This window comes from Danio rerio, chromosome 22, assembly GCF_049306965.1.
Source record: "Danio rerio strain Tuebingen ecotype United States chromosome 22, GRCz12tu, whole genome shotgun sequence".
In the NCBI taxonomy this organism is placed as follows: domain Eukaryota; kingdom Metazoa; phylum Chordata; class Actinopteri; order Cypriniformes; family Danionidae; genus Danio; species Danio rerio.
This window is the reverse complement of record NC_133197.1, coordinates 992,965-1,020,000: the sequence shown is the minus strand read 5'-3', so window position 1 is coordinate 1,020,000 and position 27,036 is coordinate 992,965. Positions and strand designations below refer to the sequence as shown.

At 36.5% G+C, this 27,036-nt stretch overlaps 1 protein-coding gene across 2 annotated transcripts in view; it reads left to right on the top strand.

The window, feature by feature from the left end:
• The first annotated feature begins 4,540 nt into the window (after positions 1-4,540).
• cacna1sa (calcium channel, voltage-dependent, L type, alpha 1S subunit, a) overlaps positions 4,541-27,036 on the top strand; it is a 58,011-nt gene continuing 35,515 nt past the window's right edge. The window contains exons 1-12 of one of the 2 annotated variants that reach the window (XM_005168275.6): positions 4,541-5,114; positions 12,154-12,259; positions 16,043-16,182; positions 16,892-17,031; positions 17,205-17,357; positions 19,252-19,457; positions 20,002-20,105; positions 20,173-20,318; positions 22,404-22,482; positions 23,661-23,821; positions 24,367-24,592; positions 24,965-25,172. In XM_005168275.6, the coding sequence (XP_005168332.1) occupies positions 4,927-5,114; positions 12,154-12,259; positions 16,043-16,182; positions 16,892-17,031; positions 17,205-17,357; positions 19,252-19,457; positions 20,002-20,105; positions 20,173-20,318; positions 22,404-22,482; positions 23,661-23,821; positions 24,367-24,592; positions 24,965-25,172 (1,857 nt within the window). In that variant the 5' untranslated portion in view covers positions 4,541-4,926. 2 annotated transcript variants of the gene reach the window in all.

Genomic DNA, 27,036 nt, shown 5'->3' with positions numbered 1-27,036 from the left:
CAATGTACCAATGTACATCCACATCTCCTGTTGGATCACCATAACATTCATTCATTTTCCTTCGGCTTAGTCCCTTTATTGATCAGGGGTTGCCACAGCAAAATGAACCGCCAACTATTCCAGCACATGTTTTACACAGTGGATACCTTTCCAGCTGCAACCCAGTACTGGGAAACACCCATACACACTCATACACTACAGCCAGTTTAGTTGATCAGTTCCCCTATAGCGCATGTGTTTGGACTGTGAGGGAAACCGGAGCACCCAGAGGAAACCAACGCCAACACGGGGAGAACATGCAAACTCCACACAGAAACACCAACTGACCCAGCCGAGGCTCAAACCAGCAACCTGAAAATGAAAGAATGAAACCAAACACCAGTCGAAAACGGATTTCTTCAGCTTTGAGGTGATGTTTACAGCTGGTTGACCCTCAACTGCTTTCAGTTCAAGTTGATTTACTTATAGAGCACATTTCAAAACAGCCACACGACTGACCGAAGTGCTAAAGACAGAGTAATATTCAGTGAAAATCTAGAGAAAACCATAAAAACAACACAAACAACACATATATAATCAGAAACAAAGCCATCGACAGAACTATCAGTGTAAGATTAATAGGCCACACTGAACAGGTCGGTTTTTAAAGAGATTTGAGAACAGATAGTGATGGTGCCATCTTCAGCTCTGTTTTATGCTAAATCCGTGTTAATATCGAGGAGCGTCCGCGGGTTTATCCTTGTGTTTGAAGCTCAGCCTAAACGCTGATTATCCTAATCTGGAGCGTGTTTGAAGTTTTAACGTCTGGCTCTCTCAAAATCCCTCACAGGCTATCAAAGAGAAAACAGGAGGCGTTTATCACTGAAGACGACGATGCTTCCTCACCGCAGGAAATCCTGGAGCATTAGCACAACTTCCTGAACAAAGGGGGCGTGGCTTTCTGTCTACGAACCAAACGACACGACACTGTGAAAAAGCGATTAGTTACTTTACTTTAAATAAACCGAGTAAAGCCGTTGCCTTAAAAGCAGCAAGTTTATTTAGTTTTAAAAGCCCATTGACTTAACTTTTAAAATTTACGCACAGAGTTTTTTTTACTTGATAATAATCATAAGGCAACGAATTAACTCTTTTTAGTAAAAACGTAAAGTCAACTAATCACTTTTTACAGTGGACGATTTGATCTGGAAATTGTGCGGATATGGACACATCTGTTCAGGAGCGACTGGCTGGAAGTAGCCGTTATTGTGCGCCCTCTGGTGGCTACAGAGCAAACGACGACGCAATCAGACGCTCTCTCCCATTGTTTTTATAACCGACGCACATGGAGCGGAGCGTTTACGATGGCTCGTATTGTAGTGGAGCATCGTTGCTGTCATATCTTCCACCGTTTCACGGCAGTTTTGGTGTTTACGAGTGCCCGTTTGAGCCGGCGTTCATCCAGAAGAGGAACGAGCGTGAACGGCAGCGAGTCAAGTGCGTAAATCTGGGGTACGCCAAATTACGCGATCACCTTCCCAACGGGAGCGCCGATAAACGGCTGAGTAAAGTGGAGACGCTTCGGGCCGCGATTCGATATATTAAATACCTGCAAGAGCTGGTGGAGAGCGCCGGAAGAGGAGCGAAGAGTGAAGAAATGTCGCCGGTTTCAGTTTCCGAATCGGAGGAGTCTGTGGGAAGTTAACGATTCAAATGTCCGACACACTTTTTTTAAACACAATCATGAATATCAACTTTAATGTGTTAGTAAACCCGTTGCCTTAAAACCGACAAGTTGGTTTTACTTTTAAAAAGTCAAGTACTTACCTTTTTTTACGCATGTAGTTTGTTTATTTAACAATTATAAAGGCAATTTAGGTTTTTTACAGTCAACTAATCACTTTTTACAGTGGACTATTTGATCTGGAAATTGTGCGGATATGGACACATCTGTTCAGGAGCGACTAGCTGGAAGTAGCTGTTATTGTGCGCCCTCTGGTGGCTACAGAGCAAACAGCGACCCAATCAGACGCTCTTTCCTATTGTTTTTATACCCTGGAGCGGAGCGTTTACGATGGCTCGTATTGTTGTGGAGCGACACTACTGTTGTATCTTCCACGTATCTGGTGTTTACGAGTGCCCATTTCAGCCAGCGTTCATCCAGAAGAGGAATGAACGTGAGCGGCAGTGGGTCAATTGCGTAAACCTGGGCTACGCCAAATTACGCGACCACCTTCCCATCGGGAGCAGCAATAAACAGCTGAGTAAACTGGAGACAATGCGGGCCACGATTCGATATATTAAATACCTGCAGGAGCTGTTGGAGAGCGCCAGCAAAAAATGAGGAGCAAAAAATGAGGAAATATCGCTGCTTTCAGTTTCCGAATCGGAGTCTGTGGGAAGTTGACAATTCAAATGTCGGAGACACTTTTTTATATAACATAATCATCAAAATCAACTTCAATCTTCAAGACTTTTGGTGCATGTATTTAAGTGAGTTTTATTTTTAAAGACGACACTTGTCAGATTGTAGCTGAAAATAAGTTACAATAAAACTAGTGATTAGTGTCTTTACGTTTATGAAATTATAATAATATATTGTATTATATTACATACAGATTTTCTGCAAGTCAAATTTCCGACTCTTTAGGACCTTTTCAAGACAAATTGTTGTACTCTAAAAGTATGGAGTAGATGTTTTCTTTTGAGGGTTTTTTCCTTTTGTTTGTTTACATGTTGAAGTAATGCTACAAATCCACATTAGAGGGGTTTTTAGGAAGTTCACACTGTAAATGTCGCACACTTTTTTGAACATAACCATGAAGATCGTTTTAAACGTTTTTCAATCTTCAAGACTTTTGGTGCATGTTCTTAAGTTTGGTTGCATTTTTAACGACGACACGTCAGATTGTGGCTGAAAATAATTTCAAATAAAACTTGAGCCTTTACGTTTATCAAAATAATAGTAATATATTTAATTATATTATATACAGGCTCTCTGAAAGTCTAACTGAAGACCTTTTAAAATATTTTCAAGGCATTTTTACATGCACATAGGAAAAATTAAGACTTGTTTAAAATGATTTAAGACCTGCAACACAATAATTCCGTTAATTTTAAGGGCTTAGGTAGAGATTTTGAAATTTAAGACTTTTTAAACCCTAAAATAATAATGCTGATAATTAAAGTACTGTATTTGAGGATTTTATTCTTTCTGTAAACAAGACACTATTTTTGATTATTCATTTTAGAATTTTTAGATAAGTCAGATTTATTCGCCCTCCTGTATATTTCTTACCCCAATTTCTATTTAATGGACTGAAGATTTCAACACATTTCTAAACATAATAGTGTTAATAACTCATCTCTAATAGCTGTCTTTTCTCTTTGCCATGATGACAGCACATAATATTAGACTAGATATTCTTCAAGACACTAGTGTTCAGCTTACAGTGACATGTAAAGGCTTCACTAAGGTAATTAGGGTAAAGTTAGGGTAATTAGGCAAGTCATTGTATAACAGTGGTTTGTTCTGGAGACAATCCAACACTAATATTGCTGAAGGGGAGAATAATATTGAGCTTAAAATGGCTTAAAAACTGCTTTTATTCAAGTCAAAATAAAACTAATGAGACTTTCTCCAGAAGAACAAATATTAGAGGAAATACTTTGAACAACTCCTGAATCTGTTCAACATCATTTTGGAAATATCTGACCAAGAAAATCACAGGAAGGTGAATAATTCTGATTTCAACTGTGTTTGGATTAGAAATGAGACAAACGCTCAGTGAATGGCAGCTTATGCAAGAAGCAGAATGAGGCATGTGGATCTGCCCAGTGTTTTTCATGAGGTCACAGGGGTCACAACGCCCAGAAAAAGCCTGAAATCAACACCCGCTCTCTGTGATCACACACACTTTAAGTTTAACACGATTAAACCGTACATTATATTACACAATAATGGGTGTGTTTTGTTTTGAATAATGTCTATTTTAAATGATGCTTGTCCAATTTGTGCTCATGATCTACCCATGACATGATGTTTGAACAAATATCTTATGTTTGACTTTATTTTACCCATCATATGATGTTTAAATATCAATAAATTACATAATTATTCGAATACATTTTATTTTAAGGGTTTTTAAGTACAAACAACATCATCTCAGAACGCACACACTGTACAGGTAGATGCCATACATGTGGGTTCAGCTGCTGGAAACACTACTGTAATGTAATATAGTACTACAGAAATCCTCATCATCGTTAATGCACTGATTCTACGTAGTATAGTATGGATTTTAAGTAAATTTTAGGTAAGGCAATAACAACCCAGACATATTCCTGACAGATCTGAGTCTGTTCAAATATTGAAAACTCCCAAAATCAATGGAGGCGTTCAGGAAAACTCATAAATAACGTGAAACCAAAGATCACAGCTGATTTATCCGCAAGCTGATTGGTTTGCAGGCTAAACAGAAGGGGCCAATGGGAACACTGCAAAGTTATGACATTGTAAATGTCCGGCCTCTTTATCTCTGTGTCTCATTCACACCCACTCACACACACATGAACTGAGCGACACACACATTGTCTATATTTATGGTGAAGTCATAACAGCTGCAGTGCGAAGCCAACAGGAGCGCAGAGACAGACAGTAGGAGGAACACTCTGTATCGACAGTCTTTATATTTGCTTATATGTTCTATTGTATTAACATTTAGACTATTATTTATGTCACTGTTATTATTATTGTAAGGTCACGAGTGAGCATTTCACTGCATGTCATACAATACGTGACACATATCATTAGAATTTGAAGCACGTTCAGAAGGGCAGATGCTGGAAACACATTTGTTTTGGAGTCCTGAGCGCAAGCACAGACTGTTCCTAAAGTTTTGAGCAAAGTACCTGATCTCCGGGATTCCTGCGCCTCCCGATCGGATCATGGAGGGAAACGGCGAAGCTCCCATGAGCTCCTTCATCATGGATGAGGAGACGCTGAAGAGGAAACAGCGGGAAAAGCTGAAGAAGCTCCAGGCCACCGGGGGGAACCCTCGTCCCGCGCGCTCACTGCTGTTCCTCACACTCAAAAACCCATTTCGCAAGGCCTGCATCAACATCGTGGAGTGGAAGTATCCTTTAGAAAAGCAGCTGGAGAGCCAAAAAGTAATCTAAATGTAATCTACAAAAGAGCACAAAAGTAATCTAAATGTAATCTACAAAAGAACACAAAAGTAATCTAAATGTAATCTACAAAAGAACACAAAAGTAATCTAAATGTAATCTCAAAAGTAATCTAAATATAATCTACAAAAGAGCACAAAAGTAATCTAAATGTAATCTACAAAAGAGCACAAAAGTAATCTAAATGTAATCTAAAAAGAACAAAAGTAATCTAAATGTAATCTACAAAAGAGCACAAAAGTAATCTAAATGTAATCTAAAAAAGAACAAAAGTAATCTAAATGTAATCTCAAAAGTAATCTAAATATAATCTACAAAAGAGCACAAAAGTAATCTAAATGTAATCTACAAAAGAGCACAAAAGTAATCTAAATGTAATCTACAAAAGAGCACAAAAGTAGTCTAAATGTAATCTACAAAAGAGCACAAAATTAATCTAAATATAATCTACAAAAGAGCACAAAAGTAATCTAAATGTAATCTACAAAATCCAAATGTAATCTAAATGTAATCTACAAAAGAGCACAAAAGTAATCAAAATGTAATCTACAAAATTCAAATGTAATCTACAAAAGAGTGCAAAAGTAATCTAAATGTAATCTACAAAAGTGATCTAAATGTAGTCTATGTTAGCTGGAGAGTAGTTATTTAAGTATTTAACTGAAATTCTGTACGATGTAAAGTAAAAAGTCTTTCTTAGCAGTGTTGCCACCTAAAGGCAAAGAGCGGTAACTACATGTTTGGTCAAACATGAGTTAAAGAGTCAGTTCACACACAATATGGATATTTACTTGCTGTTTACTCTCTCTACGGCTGCTGATAAACACGTTAGAAGACTTTATACTTTGAAGAAAGATGAAAACCACTGACCTGCATAGTAAAAAATAATAAATAAATATTAATAAGTATTAATACAAGAATAAATATTATAAAAGCCAACGGTTACAGGTTTCCAGCATTCTTCCGCATAAAATATTTTGCATTAAACAGAAGAAACTGTGTAAGTAAAGTGTGTGTAAATGATGACAGAATTGTAATTTTTGTGTGAACTGACCCAGCCTAAAAGCTGCTTTGTGAGCCTATCGGGTTTTTTTATTTTAGAAACACTAATATAGCCACAATCAAATTTAGATTTCTTTTATAAATAATTTTTTTCTGAAAAGTGACTGAATTACTTGAGAAGTAATTTAATTGCTTGATTTAATACCAGGCTTCCTGGGGGAGCAGTGGGGAGCATGATCACCTGACAGCAAGAAGGTCGCTGGTTACAGGTGAATAGAATAACCTACATTGGCCGTAGTGTAAACTATAAATTATTAGTCTATAATTTTACAGTAAATTACCGGCTAATTGCATTACTTTCACAGTAAGGTACTGCATGTAAATTCACAGTAAATTACTGTGAGGTGCTTCATAATAACAATCAGGGCTTGACATTCACTTTTTTGATCACCAGCCACTGTGGCTAGTAGATTTCCAACATTACTAGCCACTCGCCATTTTCACTAGCCACAATTTTATTGTTGGGAAAATATATTTTATATGTGTAAATATGACTTCGACATGCTAAAACTACTTGATTTAGATTTCGCGTTATCTCCACATGCCTCCTGATTAATTTCACTTTGTGTGTGTCATGTATGAGCTCGCTTCATAATCATAATCATGAGCAGATGGGTCAGGATTTCACAGTATTACAGTTTTTATTTCACATAATTTCAGAGCTCAAAATGAAGGATTTACCAAATTTATACCAAACATAAACAATTCATTATTTCTTAGACACACATTTTAAATGTGTCAAAGCAAGCAAAATAAAGCTGTATATTATACTTTTATTTTAACAAAACATATGTACAGTAATCAGTTCTTGCTAAAGTTCCCAGATCAGCAGCTAACTAAACACAAATGGGCAGTTAATCTCGCATTAAAGCAATGTTATTGTAAAAAAAATGATAATTAAATCATATTAACGCAAAAGAAAGCAGGTAAAAACATACGCTGTGATAATGAAAGGACGATCACACACACGGTTAACGTTAGACCCGTAAATAATCTGTTCAAAGAATTGCTGAAGCGAAAGCAACCCGTGCTGCTTACAAAAAGACACAAGCTCTTGAAAGCAGCGAGACTGCGGGTGCATGAGCATTACTTTTTGTCTAGTCTATTTGAAAGAGAACCGATCACATCAGTTGCGTTTCTACGGTTGCTTCACGCAAGGAAACAGGAGCGTGCACGCATTTTAAACAGTCACGCGCATCACCTCAGCTGTTAGCGGTGTTATCCTCTTGTTGTTGGTGGTTGTTGGTTATCCTCTCATTCGGTATTCACCTGCTTTCTTTTGCTCGCGCGAACACAGTTATTTTTGTTAGTTGTGATGCTTCTCAATTCTGAGATCTCCTTTGCATGCATATTGCTTTTAAGAATTATTATCTGGGAAAATTATTTTCAACCAGCCAAAGTGGCTAGTGTGAGTGTCTGTCTTACCCGCCACTGCTGAAATCGACCCGCATTTGGCGAGATGGCGGGTGTTAATCTCAAGCCCTGATAACAATAATGTTGTAAATATTTCAAAATATTTTAAAAAGTGCCTGTGCCAGCATAAAAAGTTAATCTGTGTGAATTTCTATGTTGAATAAAATATGAATAGTGTTTAAATTCCTATAACTAACGTGCAAAAGATATAGCTATTTTCACAGTAATTTGTTGTAATCATGTTGCCAGCCTTAATATTACAACAAAACTCTGAATATGTCAACAGTTAAACCCTGTAAAGTGACTCGAGTGGAGTTTACAGTGAAAAAAATTAGTTACATGTTGTGAAATTCTGGAACTTTATTACAATGTATGTGTGTGAATGAGAGTGTATGGGTGTTTCCCAGTGCTGGGTTGCGACTGGAAGGGCATCCGCTATGTAAGCACATACCTTGGATAAGTTGGCGGTTCATTCCGCTGTGGCGACCCCTGATTAATAAAGTAACTAAGCTGAAAAAAAATGAATGAATGACTTAATTTTACTTTAAATCCATATGAATCTCGATGCATACAGACTTTAAGAGAAACTAAACTCTTTTGGGTGTTTTTTTTAGATTATAGCTTAAAAAATAACACTTAAAATAAATCCTTGACCCACATACTGACACATTTTAATTTCATTGTTTCTGAGATGTGCAAATGTTGGACATATATATATATACACACAGTATAAATCGACACAATTGCTCTGCTTCTCTGAATGTTTACATTATATTAACATTTCTGTCCTAATCACTCGCAATCCTCCTGATAAATGTAACCTTCTGAAGTTAAAAAATTGAGTTATTCTGAGAAAAATATGTGTATAACATAAAAAAAAGTTAATTTCAGACTCGTAGCCAGCCTATTAAAAAGGGTTGGTTCTTTTTCACAAAAACTGGAGCTATTTGCAGTTATTCGAGCTTTAAATACTGAATTTTAGTGACATTTTAAGCACTCAATTTTGCTGGATCAGCTTGTCAGATTGTTATGATTACCACACTTTCTGATGCAACACAAATACTTCCCTCATGTTAGGTTACATGTAGATTACATTTAGATTACTTTTGTGTTCTTTTGCAGATTACATTTAGATTACTTTTGTTTTCTTTTGCAGATTACATTTAGATTACTTTTGTTTTCTTTTGCAGATTACATTTAGATTACTTTTAGCACTCTGTTATAGATTACATTTAGATTACTTTTGTTTTCTTTTGCAGATTACATTTAGATTACTTTTAGCACTCTGTTTGTCACACAACCAGCGATCGCTTTCCAGAGATCGCTGGTTCTTACACGAACACCAGGACTACACTTCCGCATTTCCCAGGACTACATTTTCATACATGCACTGCTCCCAGACACCCATGCTCATTCATCTGCTTGATTGCACTCACCAGCTGAACCCTGTCAGAGACTGATAACATACCATACATAAACCTCTCATTCACTCACCCTGGTTGCCGAGTCTTGTTTACCCTAGTGTGACTTTACAACGTGTTTCCTTGTCTTGTCTCTCCGTGTTAGACCTTAGCCTTGTATTCCTGTAATCCTATTTAGCCGCCTGCCTTGTGACCTGTTGCCTGTTTATACTACGACGATTTTGGATTTGCCTGCACATACCTGTTTGTACCTGATTTGACCACTGCTTGCCTGACGCTGAATAAACCTGCATATTGGATTTTACCTTCTGTTGTATCCGTCACTCCACCCCCATCGTTACACTGTTATAGATTACATTTAGATTACTTTTATCACTCTGTTGTAGATTAAATTTAGATTACGTTTGTGTTCTTTTGCAGATTACATTTAGATTACTTTTAGCACTCTGTTATAGATTACATTTAGATTACTTTTGTTATAGATTACATTTAGATTACTTTTAGCACTCTGTTATAGATTACATTTAGATTACTTTTAGCACTCTGTTATAGATTACATTTATAGATTACATTTAGATTACTTTTAGCACTCTGTTATAGATTACATTTAGATTACTTTTAGCACTCTGTTATAGATTACATTTAGATTACTTTTAGCACTCTGTTATAGATTACATTTAGATTACTTTTAGCACTCTGTTTTAGATTACATTTTGATTACTTTTGTAGATTACATTTACTTTTGTGATCTTTTGTAGCTTTAACATTTAGATTACTTCTTGTGCTCATCAGAAGTGCTTATCATACTATTTTTTGTTTACAAAAATGGTTCACACATTATTTTGATGGTCCGTTTGGTCCAACTCATTCTCATTAGATGATAAGTAGACTATTAGGTTGGGGTTAGAGTTATTGTAAGTTGACATGTACTTGCAGTTTCTTATAGTCAGTTAAATGTCTGTTGAAGGAGCAGAATCAGCAGATATTCAGCAGACAGTCTACTAATACTCAAATGCACCATCAAAACAAAGTTTTACCCAAAAATGTTTATTTACAAATGTGCATTTAAACCAAGTTATTCCAGTTTATATATAGAATGTATCGAGATTACAATATTAGAAATATAAAAAACACTTTTTTTTAATGCTAATTTATTGCCATCCATCATAAAATACAAACAAACAAACAAACAAAATAATTGTGAATCTGTTAAAACTTGTTTTAAATGAAAATCTGTGGCCTATAGGCAAATAACAAACTGGCCAGCTCATCTCCCCAGTCAGAATTTGTCCATTTAGATAATAAAAGTCTTCTTTCATGGGTTATTTTATTGGATATTCTTCCTCAAGCCTTATTCTAATGGTTATTTTCACAATTTATAATGGCATCCTGTCAAACATGGCACAAGTGAGCTCATAAAGAGACCAAATTCTGGACTTTGTCAGAAGGGCTGGGTCTTTCAGACCACCGGAACCCCCCTTGGCCTGAATTAAATTCTCTGAATTGATTTATACAGAACTGTTGAATTTATGTGCAATATTTAAGATGAGTACTATAATTAAACTACCTGACATTTCAAAGTAATACCTAAAAATGAGCAGAACGGTAAATTAATTAAAGTAATTAGTTACCTTGTTACTTTTTCCACCCAACACCGCTCACAATAAGTTTGACTTGCTGATGTTAGAAACATTTTAAAGGCATTTTTCTTTGTGTTGGTGTTTGTGTAGTTACTGCACATTGCTTTTTAAGGCAGTATACTTCTGTGTATGCGTGTATAAATCTGAAAATCGAAACACTTTAGAAATTTAACCTTAATGTCATAGAAATAATTTGTCCAATATTAAATACAGGCACTGAATTTACTATTTTAATTTCACTTCTGTATATTACAGTGGAGGGCAAATTATTTGTGAAATAATTTCAAATATTTTCCAAATGATGTTGAACAGATTAAAAAATCTGAAAAAAATATACAGGGGTGGGGGGGCGAATAATTCTGACTTCAACTGCATTGTAAGTAACACATATTATATTATACTGCATAGTGAATAACAAAACTGAGTGCCAAATATGGAGACAGTGAAATAAAGCGCCTGTGAGACGACAGACTGTAATGAGCTCATTGACTGTGGAGTGTGTGTGTGTGTGTGTGTGTGTAAATGTCAGTGTTTCAGCATGAGGAACAGCTGCTCTGTCCTTCAGCTCACTAAATACAGACATGCTAAGCTCAGAGAATGTTAGCACGCGCATAACAACACACTGACACACCACTGTGACACAAGCAGAGCTGGAAGATTATATGAGTTGCTGATACTAATTACATCACAACATTCGTAACAGCAATAGAAGATCCTAGATTACATATTTATGGTATTGTAATCTGAGTACTGTTAGATTACATTTAAATTACTTTTGTAGATTAAATTTAGATTTCTTTTGCACGCTTTCATAGATTACATTTTGATTACTTTTAGCGCTCACTTGTAGATTACATTTTAGATTACCTTCGCAATTTTTTGTAGATTACATTTATATTACTTTTGTGCTTATATTGATATTACTTTTGCAGGCTTTCATGGATTACATTTAGATTACATTTTTGTACTGTTTTGTAGATTACATTTAGATTACTTTTGTGTTCTTTTGCAGATTAAATTTAGATTACCTTTAGCACTCATTTGTAAATAGCATTTAGATTACGTTTGTGCTCTTTTACAGATTACATTTAGATTATTTTAGCACTCTGTTATAGATTACATTTAGATTACTTTTGTAGATTACATTTAGATTACTTTATCACTGTTATAGATTACATTTAGATTACTTTTGTAGATTACATTTAGATTACTTTATCACTGTTATAGATTACATTTAGATTACTTTTGTAGATTACATTTACATTACTTTTGTGATCTTTTGTAGATTACATTTAGATTACTTTTGTGCTAACCCTCATTTGACACTATTACATTATTTTGACAGAAAGAACAAATATTGTATGAATATATATATATATATATAAACAATAATAAAGCATCATTGGTGTTTATTTTTGCATTGTTCTATCTTTCCTGAATATGCCTCTCAGACCGTTTGAGATCATCATCCTCCTCACCATCTTTGCTAATTGTGTAGCGCTGGCCGTTTTCATGCCCATGCCCGAGGAAGACACAAATAACACCAACAGCAACCTAGTGAGTGTCCCTCAAAAGTCAACACTACAGATTCCACCTCCAACTACACTCCCTAACACACGCACACGCACACACACACACACACACACACACACACACACACACACACACACACACACACACACACACACCTGTACCTGTACAATCTCAAAGAATTTTAAGATTTAGAGCCCATTTAGAAAACGTTTATACACTGAAACAACACTGAAAACACCTTTCAAATTTAAAACACTTTTCGAATTGAAAACACTTTTCGAATTTAGAACAATTTTAGAAGACTTTCGAATTTAGAACACATTGAATTTAGAAGACCTTTCGAATTTACAACACTTCGAATTTAAAAGACCTTTTGAATCTAGAAAACTTTTTTGAATTTAGAAAACTTTTGGAACACTTCAAATTTAGAACACTTTTTGAATTTAGAACACTTTTAGAAAACATTTAGAATTTACAACACTTAGGACACATAGAATTTAGAACACTTTTAGAACACCTTTCGAATTTAGAACACTTTTTGATTTTAGAACACGGAATTTAGAACACTTTTTCGAATTTAGAGCACTTTTCAAATTTAGAACACTTGGAATTTAGAACATTTCCGAGTTTAGAACACTTTTCGGATTTAGAACCCTTCGAATTTAGAACACTTTTTGAATTTGGAACACTTTTTCGAATTTAGCGCACTTTTGAAATTTAAACACGTTTCAAATTTAGAACACTTTTCGAATATAGAAGTTTTCGAAGTTAGAACACTTTTAGAACACCTTTCAATTTTAGAACACTTTTAGAACACCTTTCGAATTTAGAATAGAGCCGTTAGAATTAAGAACACTTGGAAAATACATCATTTTTAGAACAATTAGTATTTGTAACCCTTTTATTATTGAGAACACTTTAAAAACACCTTTAAAATTATAGCACTTTAGCCATTTAAAACACTTCTGTAGAACACTGACGAATCTAATGTATTTGCACAAATATGATATCGCAAAGCTTTCTATATAAAACGTTTATTTAAATAAAATATTTCCATATACACCCCCACCCCCCTCTTTAAATACATAGTGTCCACCCTCAACAGGGTTTCTATGCTTAGAGGATTAGATGATTAACACTGAACCAGGCACCAGTTAAAGTCAATGTTGAAAAATGGTGTTAAGTTAAAGTGTACAGGCAGAATGGCAGACACCCAACGCCTGGTCTTCCCTAGTAAGTGAGCGTGACCTTGACCCAGGTGACTGAGAGAAGCAGGTGCTGCTGGGACGCTTTAAAATTAGCCACAAACTCAAACGTGGTGCTCGGACAGGGTTTAAAGCACTCTCGCTCATCACTGCGGCGTTATCTGAGGGATGCTGCGCTCCGTAATGCGATACAGCAGATTGATCCTTTCCTAATCAGGCCCACATCATAGCATTTGGGTGATCATCATTGTAGTGTGGCTAGCTTTGTTTTGTGTTAAAGCAATTGTTCTATCCATGCATTCAAAACGATGCACACATCAGGGATCTGCTATGAATATGCAGGATAATTCTATCACTTTTAAATATTAAAAGTGTTTATTTTTTTATTTTTGTTTATTTTTAATGGTGCCATCTAGTGGCATTGTAGATCTCCTGAACACAAAGTATTTTTCATTTTCTCCCATTGCTGAAATTAATAAATTAAAGTAAATACTGTGGAAAATAATGCTGTGATGCTCAAAACCTGCCGGAACTACTTTAGCTGTGCGTTGATCCGAGAAACAAAACGTAAAATATTTAGAGGTAAATAATTAGTTATTTGGGTATAACTTTAGAATAATGGTCCAGCTAATGTTAGATATAAACAATAAGTATGAATAAAGTATTATATATACTTTATAAAATAAAGTATTGTAAAGCATTTATTAATCGTAGAAATCAACATTTATGTACTTTATCTTGATAACTAAAGCTACTTGCCACAAAATTAAATTTTAAAAGTAATTTAAAAATTAACTATTACAATGCATATTGCAGAAAGATCAAATTATCGCAATGTATATAGCAGAAAAATGAATATTACAATGTATATCACAGAAAAATCAAATATCGCAATGTATATCGCAGAAAAATCAAATATCGCAATGTATTTAGCAGAAAAATCAAATATCGCAATGTATATCGCAGAAAAATCAAATATTGCAATGTATTTAGCAGAAAAATCAAACATCGCAATGTATATCGCAGAAAAATCCAATATCGCAATGTATATCGCAGAAAAATCAAATATCGCAATGTATTTAGCAGAAAAATGAATATTACAATGTATATCGCAGAAAAATCAAATATCGCAATGTATTTCACAGAAAAGTCAAATATCGCAATCTATTTTGCAGATAAATCAAATAATCACAATGTATTTCACAGAAAAATCAAAAAACAAGGAAAATTAAATATTGCAATTTATATTGCAAAAAATAAAATATCACAATGTATATCGCAATATCACAATTTATTTAGCAGAAAAATCTAAAATCTCAATGTATATTGAAAGAAAATCAAATATCACAATGTATATCGCAGATAAGTGAAATTTCGCAATGTATTTCGCAGAAAAATCAAATATTGCAATGTATTTTGCAGAAAAATCAAATATCGCAATGTATTTCGCAGAAAAATCTAATATCGCAATGTATTTCGCAGAAAAATCTAATATCGCAATGTATTTCGCAGAAAAATCAAATATCGCAATGTATTTTACAGAAAAATCAAATATCACAATGTATATCGCAGAAAAACCAAATATCGCAATGTATTTCGCAGAAAAATCAAATATTGCAATGTATTTTGCAGATAAATCAAATAATCACAATGTATTTCACAGAAAAATCAAAAAACAAGGAAAATTAAATATTGCAATTTATATTGCAAAAAATAAAATATCACAATGTATATCGCAATATCACAATTTATTTAGCAGAAAAATCTAAAATCTCAATGTATATTGAAAGAAAATCAAATATCACAATGTATATCGCAGGTAAGTGAAATTTCGCAATGTATCTCGCAGAAAAATTAAATATTGCAATGTATTTTGCTGAAAAATTTCAAAATCTCGCAATGTATTTTGCAAAAATTTAATAATCGCAATGTGTTTAGAAGAAAAATCTAATAATCGCAATTTATATCGTAGATAAATCAAATATCGCAATGCATTTCGCAAGGCAAAGCGGTGGCGCAGTAGGTAGTGCTGTCACCTCACAGCAAGAAGGTCGCTGGTTCAAGCCTCGGCTGGTGTTGGTGTTTCTGTGTGGAGTTTGCATGTTCTCCCCGTGTTGGCGTGGGTTTCCTCCAGGTGCTCTGGTTTCCCCCACAGTCCAAACACATGCGCTATAGGGGAATTGGGTAGGCTAAATTGTCCGTCGTGTATGAGTGTAAAGGAGTGTGTGTGGGTGTTTCCTAGAGATGGGTTGCGGCTGGAAGGGCATCCGCTGCGTGAAACGTGCTGGATAAGTTGGCGGTTAAAGTGATAAAGTGGCTATAAAAAATGCTCAGAGTGTGTTTTCAGAGCGTCTGGACTGAAACCGGAGGAAAGCGTGGAGCTCTTCAGCAACTCAACACACACGTCCAGAGTCAGAATGTAGAGTAACGTGTGCAGACAGATCCTCAACAGCCCAAACACAGCTACAAAGACCACAATCATCCGCCAATCCATCAACACACACCGCTGTTCTGAAGCCTGCTGACAGAGCCACTCAACTGTGTGTGTGTGTGTGTGTGTGTGTGTGTGTGTGTGCGTGTGTGTGCGTGCGTGTGTTGACAGGAGAGTCTGGAGTACATTTTTCTGATCATCTTCACGATGGAGTGCTTCCTGAAGATCGTGGCGTACGGTTTCCTCTTTCACGCTGATGCTTATTTACGAAACTGCTGGAATATTCTAGATTTCGTCATCGTGACCATGGGGTAAACACACACACACACACACACACATTCTCTTTCTCACACACACACTCCATTAATACAATACAAATATATACGTACACACATATATAGACACACATACAAACACACACACACACACACACAAATATACACACACTACATGAATACACACAAATATACACACACACACACACACACAAAACACTCACATACATATATATATATATATATATATATATATATATACATACATATATATATATATATATATATATATATATATATATATATATATATATATGTATGTATATGTATATATATATACACACATTCAGACACACTACAAAACTACACACATATAAACACACACAAACACAAACAGACACATACACACACTGCATAAATACACACACACACACACACATACATATACGCACATATAAAAATACAAACACACACACACACACACTACATAAATACACACACACACACTACATAAATACACACACATACACACACACACACTACATAAGTACACACACGCATATATACAGGCATACACATTACATAAATACATATACATACACACACAAACATGCATATAGATCCATAATTACACACACATCCATACATGCACACACACACAAACACTAGAAACAAGACAAAAACTCCAAGTAAAAAAAGTGTGTGTGTGTGTGTGTGTGTGTGTGTGTGTGTGTGTGTTTCCCAGGCTGTTCACAGTGGTGGTGGACTTCATCAACAGCATCAGCGGTGTGGAGGCGCCGGTGGAGCAGAAGGGGGGATTCGACATGAAGGCGCTGCGAGCGTTCAGAGTGCTGCGGCCCCTGCGCCTCGTTTCCGGGGTCCCCAGTCAGTGACATCACCACCTTCATTTGCATATCCGCACCAATGGTTCCATTACCACTCAAATCACACACATTGATATTTGTGAAGTTTTAATCTATCGTAAAATCAAGATTGCAAATTAGTAGGACAGTAATAAGAGTTTTAATTACCTGGTTAAAGCGTAATGTCTTCTCCAGGCCTGCAGGTGGTGATGAGCTCCATCCTCAAGTCCATGCTGCCTCTGTTCCACATCTCCCTGCTGGTTTTCTTCATGGTCACCATCTACGCTATCATCGGCCTGGAGCTTTTTAAATGCAAGATGCATAAAACATGCTACCACACCGGCACAGGTGAGAAATGGCAGACAATTTGAACTCGCATATTAGACAATATCTCATTTTCTTGTGGCGATTAATTCATATGACTTGAATTATTGAATATCGGCATATGACTTGAATTATTGAATTTTGGTATATGTCTGATATCAATATTGTGTATATTCATTATCACCGATATATTTATAGAATATCTGCATTTGAATTGAATTACTGAATTTTTCTGCATATGATGAATGATTGAATATCGGCATATGACTTGAAATATTAAATAACGGCATATGACTTAATTCTAAAATATCGTCATATGACCTAATTATTGAATATCGGCATATGACTTAATTATTGAATATCAGCATAAGACTTGAAATATTAAATATCGGCATATGACTTAATTATTTAATATCAGCATATGACCTAATAATTGAATATCGCGATATGACTTAAAATATTAAATATCGGCATATGACTTAATTATTGAATATCAGCATAAGACTTGAAATATTAAATATCGGCATATGACTTAATTATTGAATATCAGCATAAGACTTAAAATAATAAATATCGGCATATGACTTAATTATTGAATATCAGCATAAGACTTGAAATATTAAATATCGGCATATGACTTAATTATTTAATATCAGCATAAGACTTGAAATATTAAATATCGGCATATGACTTAATTATTTAATATCACTATATGACCTAATAATTGAATATCGGGATATGACTTTAAATATCGGCATATGACTTAATTATTGAATATTGGCATATAACTTAATTTTTTAATGTCAGCATATTAGAAGTTTTATCGAATTTTTACAAATTATTCAAGCATATGACATGAATAAATATCGGGATATTACTAGAACGATTGAATATTGGCATATGACAAATTTTTGAATATCGACATATGACTAGATTATTGAATATCGGCATATGACTTGAATTATTAAATATCAGCATATGACCCGAATGACTGAATATCGGCATATGACAAATTATTACATTTTGGCATATTACATTAATGAATATCGGTATGTGATTAGCATGATTAAATATCGGCATATGACTAGATTATTGAATATCGGCATATGACTTGCGTTATTGAATATTAGCATATGATTTGAATGACTAAAAATCGGCATACGACATGAATATCGATATGTGATTAGAACGTTTGAATATCGGCATATGACATGAATGAATATCGGTATGTGATTACAATGATTGAATATTGGCATATGACTGCAATGATTGTATATCGATTTATGACTACAATGATTGTATATCGATATATGACTACAATGATTGAATATCGGTATATGACTTGAATCATTAAATACCAGCATATGACATGAATGAATATCGGGAAATGGCTAGATTATTGAATATCAGTATATGACTTGAATTATTAAATATCAGCATATGACACGAATGATTGAATATCGGCATATGAATACAATGATTAAATATTGTAGTCATAAACTTGAAGAATTAAATATCGGCATATGACATGATTTAATATCGCTATATGATTAGAGGAAATTTCGGCATATGACATGATTCAATATCGCTATATGATTAGAGGAAATTTCGGCATATGACATGAATGAATATTGGTATGTGATTAGAATGATTAACTATCGGCATATGACTACAATAATTAAATATCGGTATATGACTTGAATCATTAAATATCGGCATATGACATGAATAAATATCGGCATATGACTTGAATTATTGAATATCGGCTTATAACTAGAATGAATGAATAAAAAGACATGACATGACACGGCTAAAGACATGACTGAATATCGGCACATCTCTAATTTGAAGAACTCACAGTAGAATCCTCCAGTAAATATGAATGCAGTTATACACTCTCTGCTCTGTTCTGCCGCAGATATTATTGCCACAGGGGACGATGCTCAGGCAGCTCCCTGTGCTCAGGCCGGTAATGGCAGGCGATGCACTCTGAACGGAACTGAATGCCGAGGTGATTGGCCCGGACCAAATAATGGCATCACTCACTTTGACAATCTGGGTTTCTCCATGCTCACGGTTTACCAGTGCATCACCACTCAGGGCTGGACGGACGTTCTGTACTGGGTCAGTAGAGCTGTGGTTCTGCTATACTTAAACCTGCTTCTCCAATACCGTACAAGCCTAGAACGGCTGATTTACACCAGAGTAATTACAGAGGCAGTATTGGGTGTAAACATATTCAGTGTAAATAGTTACTATAATTAGATGACTTTTCCACTGAAAAAGTAAAGTAAGGGATTACTTGTCATTTTTAGGTAACTTAATTATAATTACTTACAATGTACTCAAATTAAATACATATTTTTCAACTATAGCTAATTACTCTTCAGGCACTGGAAGAAAATATAAGCCCATTGCTCTGGGTTTTGGACAAAAATCATGGACACCATTTGGAGAAATAAAAAAACATTCCCTGACTTTCAATGTCTGGAATAGACCTTTAAAGATTCCATGATATTTTGGCCGATGGGAACCCTGGATGCATAAAGTAGACCTCAGCTAATCTGACACATTCCTGTACTACAGTATTGGGTACTAATTCAGGCTGTAGATCTCTGATATGAATCACTATAATAGGAACTCAACAGCCGACTCTTGACTCATGTAGGTGAATGACGCGATTGGGATGGAGTGGCCCTGGCTGTATTTCGTGACTCTGATCCTCCTGGGCTCGTTCTTCATCTTGAATCTGGTTCTGGGTGTTTTGTGTGGGTAAGTAACTCAGTATTGCGTGACAGATACTGTGCTTGAATGATCTCATACGTCTCGGTGTCTTTAGAGAATTCACCAAGGAGCGAGAGAAGAGTTCTCGAAGTGGAGAGTATCAAATACTACGGGAGCGACAGCAGTTCGATGAGGATCTGAAGGGATACATGGAGTGGATCACACAGGCGGAAGTCATGGACAATGACCAGGAGGGGCAAGGTGCTTAAACACTCACACACACACACACACTCTCTCTCTTATGCACATGCTCTAATCTTCCAAACCCTAAATCAATTCATTTACAATAATAGCCAAGTTAATGAATGGCTAAAATAAGTAGCTGGTATTTCAGCAATTTAGAGATATAACAAGTGTCTTAATACAGATCAAAACAACAGCCAATCTCAATGCGAACACAGAGTTTAAAGTCTCAATCAACACACATACACACACACAATAGGCTGTATCATGCATACGGTACAATGTGGCGCCAGAGATAACACAAGTACGTTTTGCTAGTTTCAGTCGGGCTCAAGTATGCTTTGTACTCCTGCTCCATGTTATTTACATAGCAAATGTATTTGCACTTGTACCCATGGATGTGCTGGTCTGAAAAAGACGCGTGTTAAGGCACATGTTGTTATTCTGAGGCAACTAAAATAGACCGCGCCAGTGACCTACTAAACGCTGCTCTCAAGTCAATGGCGCAGATTTATTTTTGTTTTGTTAATATGTTTTGCTTTTTAAGTGAAGTTTATTTCTACACTAATTTCGAGAGGATCACGTGTTTATGATTGATCACAGCTGGTCCTGCATTATTCAATGTATGATTGACCAATCAGATGATTCCAAAGATACTATAACTACCCTCAGTTCCAAATGACAGCCATCTTCATTTTGAAGAATCCCCCCTTCCACCCCTACTCCTCCTCCTTTCCTAGATGGGTGGCACGGTGGCCCAGTGGTTAGCACTGTTGCCTCACAGCAACAACGTCACTGGTTCTAGTCCTTACCAAGCCAGCCGACAGTTCTGTGCAGAGTTTACACGTTCTCCCCGTGCTCATGTGGGTTTTCCCCGGGTTCCCTGGTTCACCATACAAAAACATGCAAATTGAGTTAACTCACTAATCCAAATCAGAACCATAGACATGCTCCTAGTCAGTAGTTATCTCTTAAGAGCGATCACTATCTGTTTATTAGCTACTGCAGCAGGGGAGTTCTTCACATCTACCTGAGCTCAAACTCTCCTCTTTGCCTTGCAACGGGAGGGAGCCCCGGGCTCGAGGATCTTATGAGCTCAGGGCTCTCTCCTGGGTGCCCAAACTATTTTTATAATCAATCATCAGCTGAGTGTGAACTCTTGCATGTGAGCGTTAGTGATATGCAGGTCCAAATTACACATACGCGTTGCTTATTACACACACAGGGATGCGCAGCAGCACACAAATATATTTACACTTGAAAAATTAAAGGATTAAAATGTAAAATGTTTTTATTTTCTACATGAATATGAAATGCCTCCATGTCGTAATGGATAGCTATTGCATGTTTCAAAATTAGCCCACCTACCAAAATGACAAATGACATTGGCTAATTAAATATTGCTAGTAAAGCACGCAGGTTTTAGCGAATGTGCCATTGTAAAACTGCAACTTGCTCTCAAAGGGAACGGGAGATGAAACTCTGATTGCTTTAAGTGAAGTTTTATAAACTAATTAGGAGCAGGTGATATGATTGATCGCTGCTGGTCTTTCATTTATAATCATTGAAAAACCAATTAGTCGAATCAAAGCCTACAATAAACAGCCCATTTCATCTTACTTACCTTATCTTCGCCCACCCCATCTCCCCCTTTTTCTCCTTTACGAAGGGGAGCTCTCGAGACCGACCTGATCTCAGACCCCCTTTTATGCTGAATAGCCAGACGGGACATGGGCGGGGCCTGCTAAACTGACCTAGGCTCAATTAGCTCTAAGCGCAGTGCTCTTTCTCGGGACAGCATGCCAAAGCTGCAGTTAGTATTAAGCAACTCTTAACTGCATGCTACACCCAAAACACACCCATAGCTCATTAAGAGAATGAGCACAACCCTTTTAGACTATGCGCTCGGAGCACAGACTGTTTTTCCTGTCCTTAAAATAGCAAAAGTAGATTCAGACATCCTGAGAGCACCAGCACCATGCGCTTTAAAACATGTGCTTAGATTATTAAAATAAAGACTAATTACTTTAACAAGGTACAACTGACTTGAATCATCCCACAGTGGATTTAGATTCTAACATCTGACAATTCTGTTCTCCACAGGTCTACTCCCCCTACAGGACGGATCTGAAACAGAGACCCTCTATGAGCTGGATATATTGAACAAACTCATGTTTTATGTGTGAGTCAGCCTTTACCCCACATTTCTACCTAACTCTCTGAGGTTTAGCATGGTTATGAATATGTATACATGAATGCATAGTTTCCTTTTCAATAAAACTGGCAAAATCAACAACCCTGACCTATTGCTTGCCCGGTGTACCTTTCCACTACGCCACAGGGTGGAGGAAGAAAAATGAAAATAAACACTGCTTATTACACATGCAGGGATGCACAGCAGCACACAAATATGAGCAAGGACAAGGATTTAAAAATGAGCACTCCCATAGAGTTTCAGGACAGAACTTTGCATTTTTACATTTACATTTAGTCATTTAGCAGACGCTTTTATCCAAAGCGACTTATAAATGAGGACAAGGAAGCAATTTACACAACTATAAGAGCAACAATGAAGAAGTGCTGTAGGCGAGTTTCAGGTCTGTAAAGTCTAAAAATGAAAGTATTAGTAATTTTTTTTTTTTTGGTACAGTTAGTGTGATATTCAGAGAGGCAATTGCAGATTAGGAAGGGAAGTGGAGACTAAATAGTTGAGTTTTTAGTCGTTTCTTGAAGACAGCGAGTGACTCTGCTGTTCTGATGCAGTTAGGGAGTTCATTCCACCAACTGGGCAGATTGAACGCGAGAGTTCGCGAAAGTGATTTCTTCCCTCTTTGGGATGGAACCACGAGGCGACGTTCATTCACAGAACGCAAGTTTCTGGAGTGCACATACATCTGCAGAAGTGAGAGCAGATAAGAAGGAGCAAAGCCAGAAGTCACTTTGTAAGCAAACATCAGAGCTTTGAATTTGATGCGAGCAGCAACTGGCAGCCAGTGCAAACGGATGAGCAGCTGAGTGACATGTGCTCTTTTAGGTGCATTAAAGACCACTCGTGCTGCTGCGTTCTGAAGCAACTGAAGAGGTTTGATAGAGTTAGCTGGAAGCCCGGCTAGTAGAGAGTTGCAGTAATCCAGTCTGGAGAGAACAAGAGCTTGAACAAGGAGTTGAGCTGCATGTTCAGATAGGAAGGGTCGGATCTTTCTGATGTTATAGAGTGCGAATCTGCACGATCGAGCAGTTCTAGAGATGTGCTCAGAGAAGTTTAGTTGGTCATCAATCGTTACTCCAAGGCTTTTCACCATTTCTAAAGCACAAATGCTTTTATTCGTGTGTGTGTGTGTGTGTGTGTGTGTTTTACAGTCGGCATGCTCGTCGCTGGAACCGTTTCTTCAGGAGGAAGTGTCGTGTGTGGGTGAAGTCTAAGCTGTTCTATTGGCTGGTGATTCTGCTGGTGTTTTTCAACACTCTGGCCATCGCAACCGAACACCATCAGCAGCCCGACTCGCTCACCAACTTCCAAGGTGTTCTGCGCCCATTCCTCACTTTCACCCAGTGATGAAAAGAGTACTGAAAATCATACTCCAGTAAAAATACCATTACTTACCCAACGATGTAGTGCAAGTAGAGTAAAAGTATCAGTTGTAAATATTACTAAAAGTAGACCTTATAAAGTACTCACTGTATTACACTATAAACAGCTGATGCATTTACATGCAGTTTGTGCATGTGTGTGTGAAAACGTAACATTCTGTAGTGCATTTAGTGATTGTTTAAGGCCATTTGGTGATCCGTCATCTTCTCATCAGTAACATACAGCCTGAACAGTCTCTCTGTCTTTGCGTGTAATGCTTTAATGTCCTTCTGTGTCTTGAGATTGTTCTGTATGATGGGACGGGAATCACAGGACTGATTATTGCACTGTAGCCAATCACAATAGACATGAAAAACAATAAAGTAGTTTGAAGGAAAATAGTGGCGTGAAAGCACCAAAACAGCACTAAAAATGTATATTTAAATGATCTTTAGCTAGATTTATTAATTGTATATTGTTTTACCTTATTTCCAGACAATACCAATAAGGCGCTGTTGTCTCTGTTTGCGGTGGAGATGTTCCTGAAGATGTACGCGATGGGGCTGCCGTCATACTTCATGTCACTCTTCAACCGTTTCGACTGCTTCGTGGTGTCGGTGGGCATCCTGGAGCTCATCCTCGTACGCATGGACGTCATGTCTGTGATGGGGATCTCCGTTCTGCGCTGCATTCGGCTTCTGCGGATCATCAAAATAACCCGGTACGTCAATCTTTTTCTGGAGATGTACTAAAGATGTGACTATATAACACATCACAATCATATTTACATCTTTGCTTTCAATTTAAAAGAAAAACAAGAACATAAAACAAACGAAACACAAGAAATAGTTATTTTACCTCAAGGTAGATTACATGCGTCGTTTGTAAAAATGTAAATTTGTAATTGAAGCTTTTCCTATATTAGAATGCTTTTGCATCATTTTGGTGGTCAAAAGGGCATCAACGTGTGGATGTCAAATAGACATCAAGGTTTTGACATTAAATTAATAAGCATTGATTTGATGTGTTTTGACATCTGCTAGTTTACGTCAGTAAAATGTTTGCATCAGAATTGACTGCAGTTGTTTTTCAGCCACTGGACAACTCTCAGTAATCTGGTAGCATCGCTCCTGAACTCAGTGCGCTCTATCGCCTCCCTGCTGCTCCTCCTCTTCCTCTTCATAGTCATCTTCGCTCTGCTCGGGATGCAGGTTTTTGGCGGAAAGTTCAATTTTCCAGATGACCGCGTGAGACGAAGCAACTTCGACAACTTCCCTCAAGCTCTGATAACAGTTTTCCAGGTGATTTTCTTTCCTTTTTAATACTGAAGTTTACTAAGACAGAAGTAACTGAAACTGCAATTCATCGACTGGCCACTGGGGGTTTGCTACAACACAGAGCAAACTTCCATTGACTCCATTGTTAAAACACACAACTTCACAGCAGGAAAAAAAGTTGTTTACAGCCTGGTACAAAAAGTATTTTGGTGTATACAGCTGATTTTACACTTCAAGACAACTGTGAGAGGCGTAAACTTTTTTACAACTCATCTGTTTCATGTCAATTAAGCCTTAAAATTCTACATAATTTAGGCCGTGACCATGAGTGACAGCTAGGCCGATGTTATTTTTCAACCATTGGAATTACAGTATGTTCATATTTATTACCAATAATTTTGTGTTCATATATAAGACATAATCTAGTACACCATCATATGTAATCATATATTTTGTAGTTCCAATGGTTATAAACAGGGCCGGCGTGGGACTCCTTTTCAGCCCTGGAGTTTCAAGCCTTAGACCGGCCCACCTCAGTTCACGACTGACTATATTAAAATAAGGTCATTTGGAATTCAGTTTCTAATGACACGATCATGGATTTGTCAAGAAAACAGCTGCTTTATAAGTTGAAATGTTCAACAACCCAAACAGTATTATATGTCTTAACAATAAAAATGAAAAAAAAATAAAAAATAAATTCAATTAGATAGGTCAGGATCAAACTCGGGTCCTGGAGTGTGGTAACGCAACATGCTGAGCACTGGACCACAATGGCGCTATAGTAGAATTTGTCTATTGACGACTTAATCTTTTTCTCCCCTTTCTAGATTTCTGATCAGTTTATGTCAGATTTATTAATGTAGTAAATCATCTGATTTTCATTGAGCAGGTGTAATATTCATTAATATTAATTATTCGAATTCTTATATTCACTAAGGTGCCGCTGTTTGGGGTCGAATAATTTTTACGTCATCATTAACCTGCAGGCTGCATTTTGCTCACGGGGCTGCGAGAAAATAAATAGAAAGCGCGGAGCTGCGGCAAAATAATGAATAAAAAGAGTGAGACTATTGTCAAATAAATTAAAAAATTTTAAAAAGTGCGACTGCTGAGAGTGCAAGCAGCTAGGGACACCGGCCCTCACGGCCAAAAAACGGACTGGTCAACCGGGAATTTTCCCGGTCCTCCCGATTAGCCAATCCAAGCCTGTTTATAAATATATAAAAACAATCACGTTTCTCTATTTTCTTAAATATGTTGCATATATGAAATTTTATATTGTACTTTGCATTTATTGCAAAGGGACAGTCACTTGCTCTAGTTTACTCATGGGATGTTTTGTTACTCATGCTAATTTTTCACTCAAGTTAATTTATTTAAACTTGCGCAATATATGGGATGCAGTTTCCACATTTCCACTGCAAACGCATCACACATTCGACAGTAATTCGCCCCTGCTAGCGTGTTTGCATTTACGTTGTATGTAACTCAAGCACGGCACACTTGTGTGCTTTTTAATAATCCTAAAGAATTGTAGCTATGTTAGATTGAACAAACCTGGCTCTCATTTTACACTAAGATCTCAGCTGTCATAATGTCAGCCTGAATAACAATAAAGGCGCGCCAAACAGAAGAAAACTCACCCGTAGTTTGCCATCGTCCATTCGTGACACTTTCACTATGCCGTGTTCTGATATAATACCCCACAGCACACATAAATAATCTGTAGCGGTAATTTTGTCGTGCTGATTGCATCATTAGATTCTGAGATCCTATTGGTTGTTGGTTTGATGACAACGGTTAAGCGGCTGTCGATGAGCATGTCAATCCAAATCACAGATTTTAGTCTAGGATTACTGGAATCTTTTAGGATTTCTCAAATTTG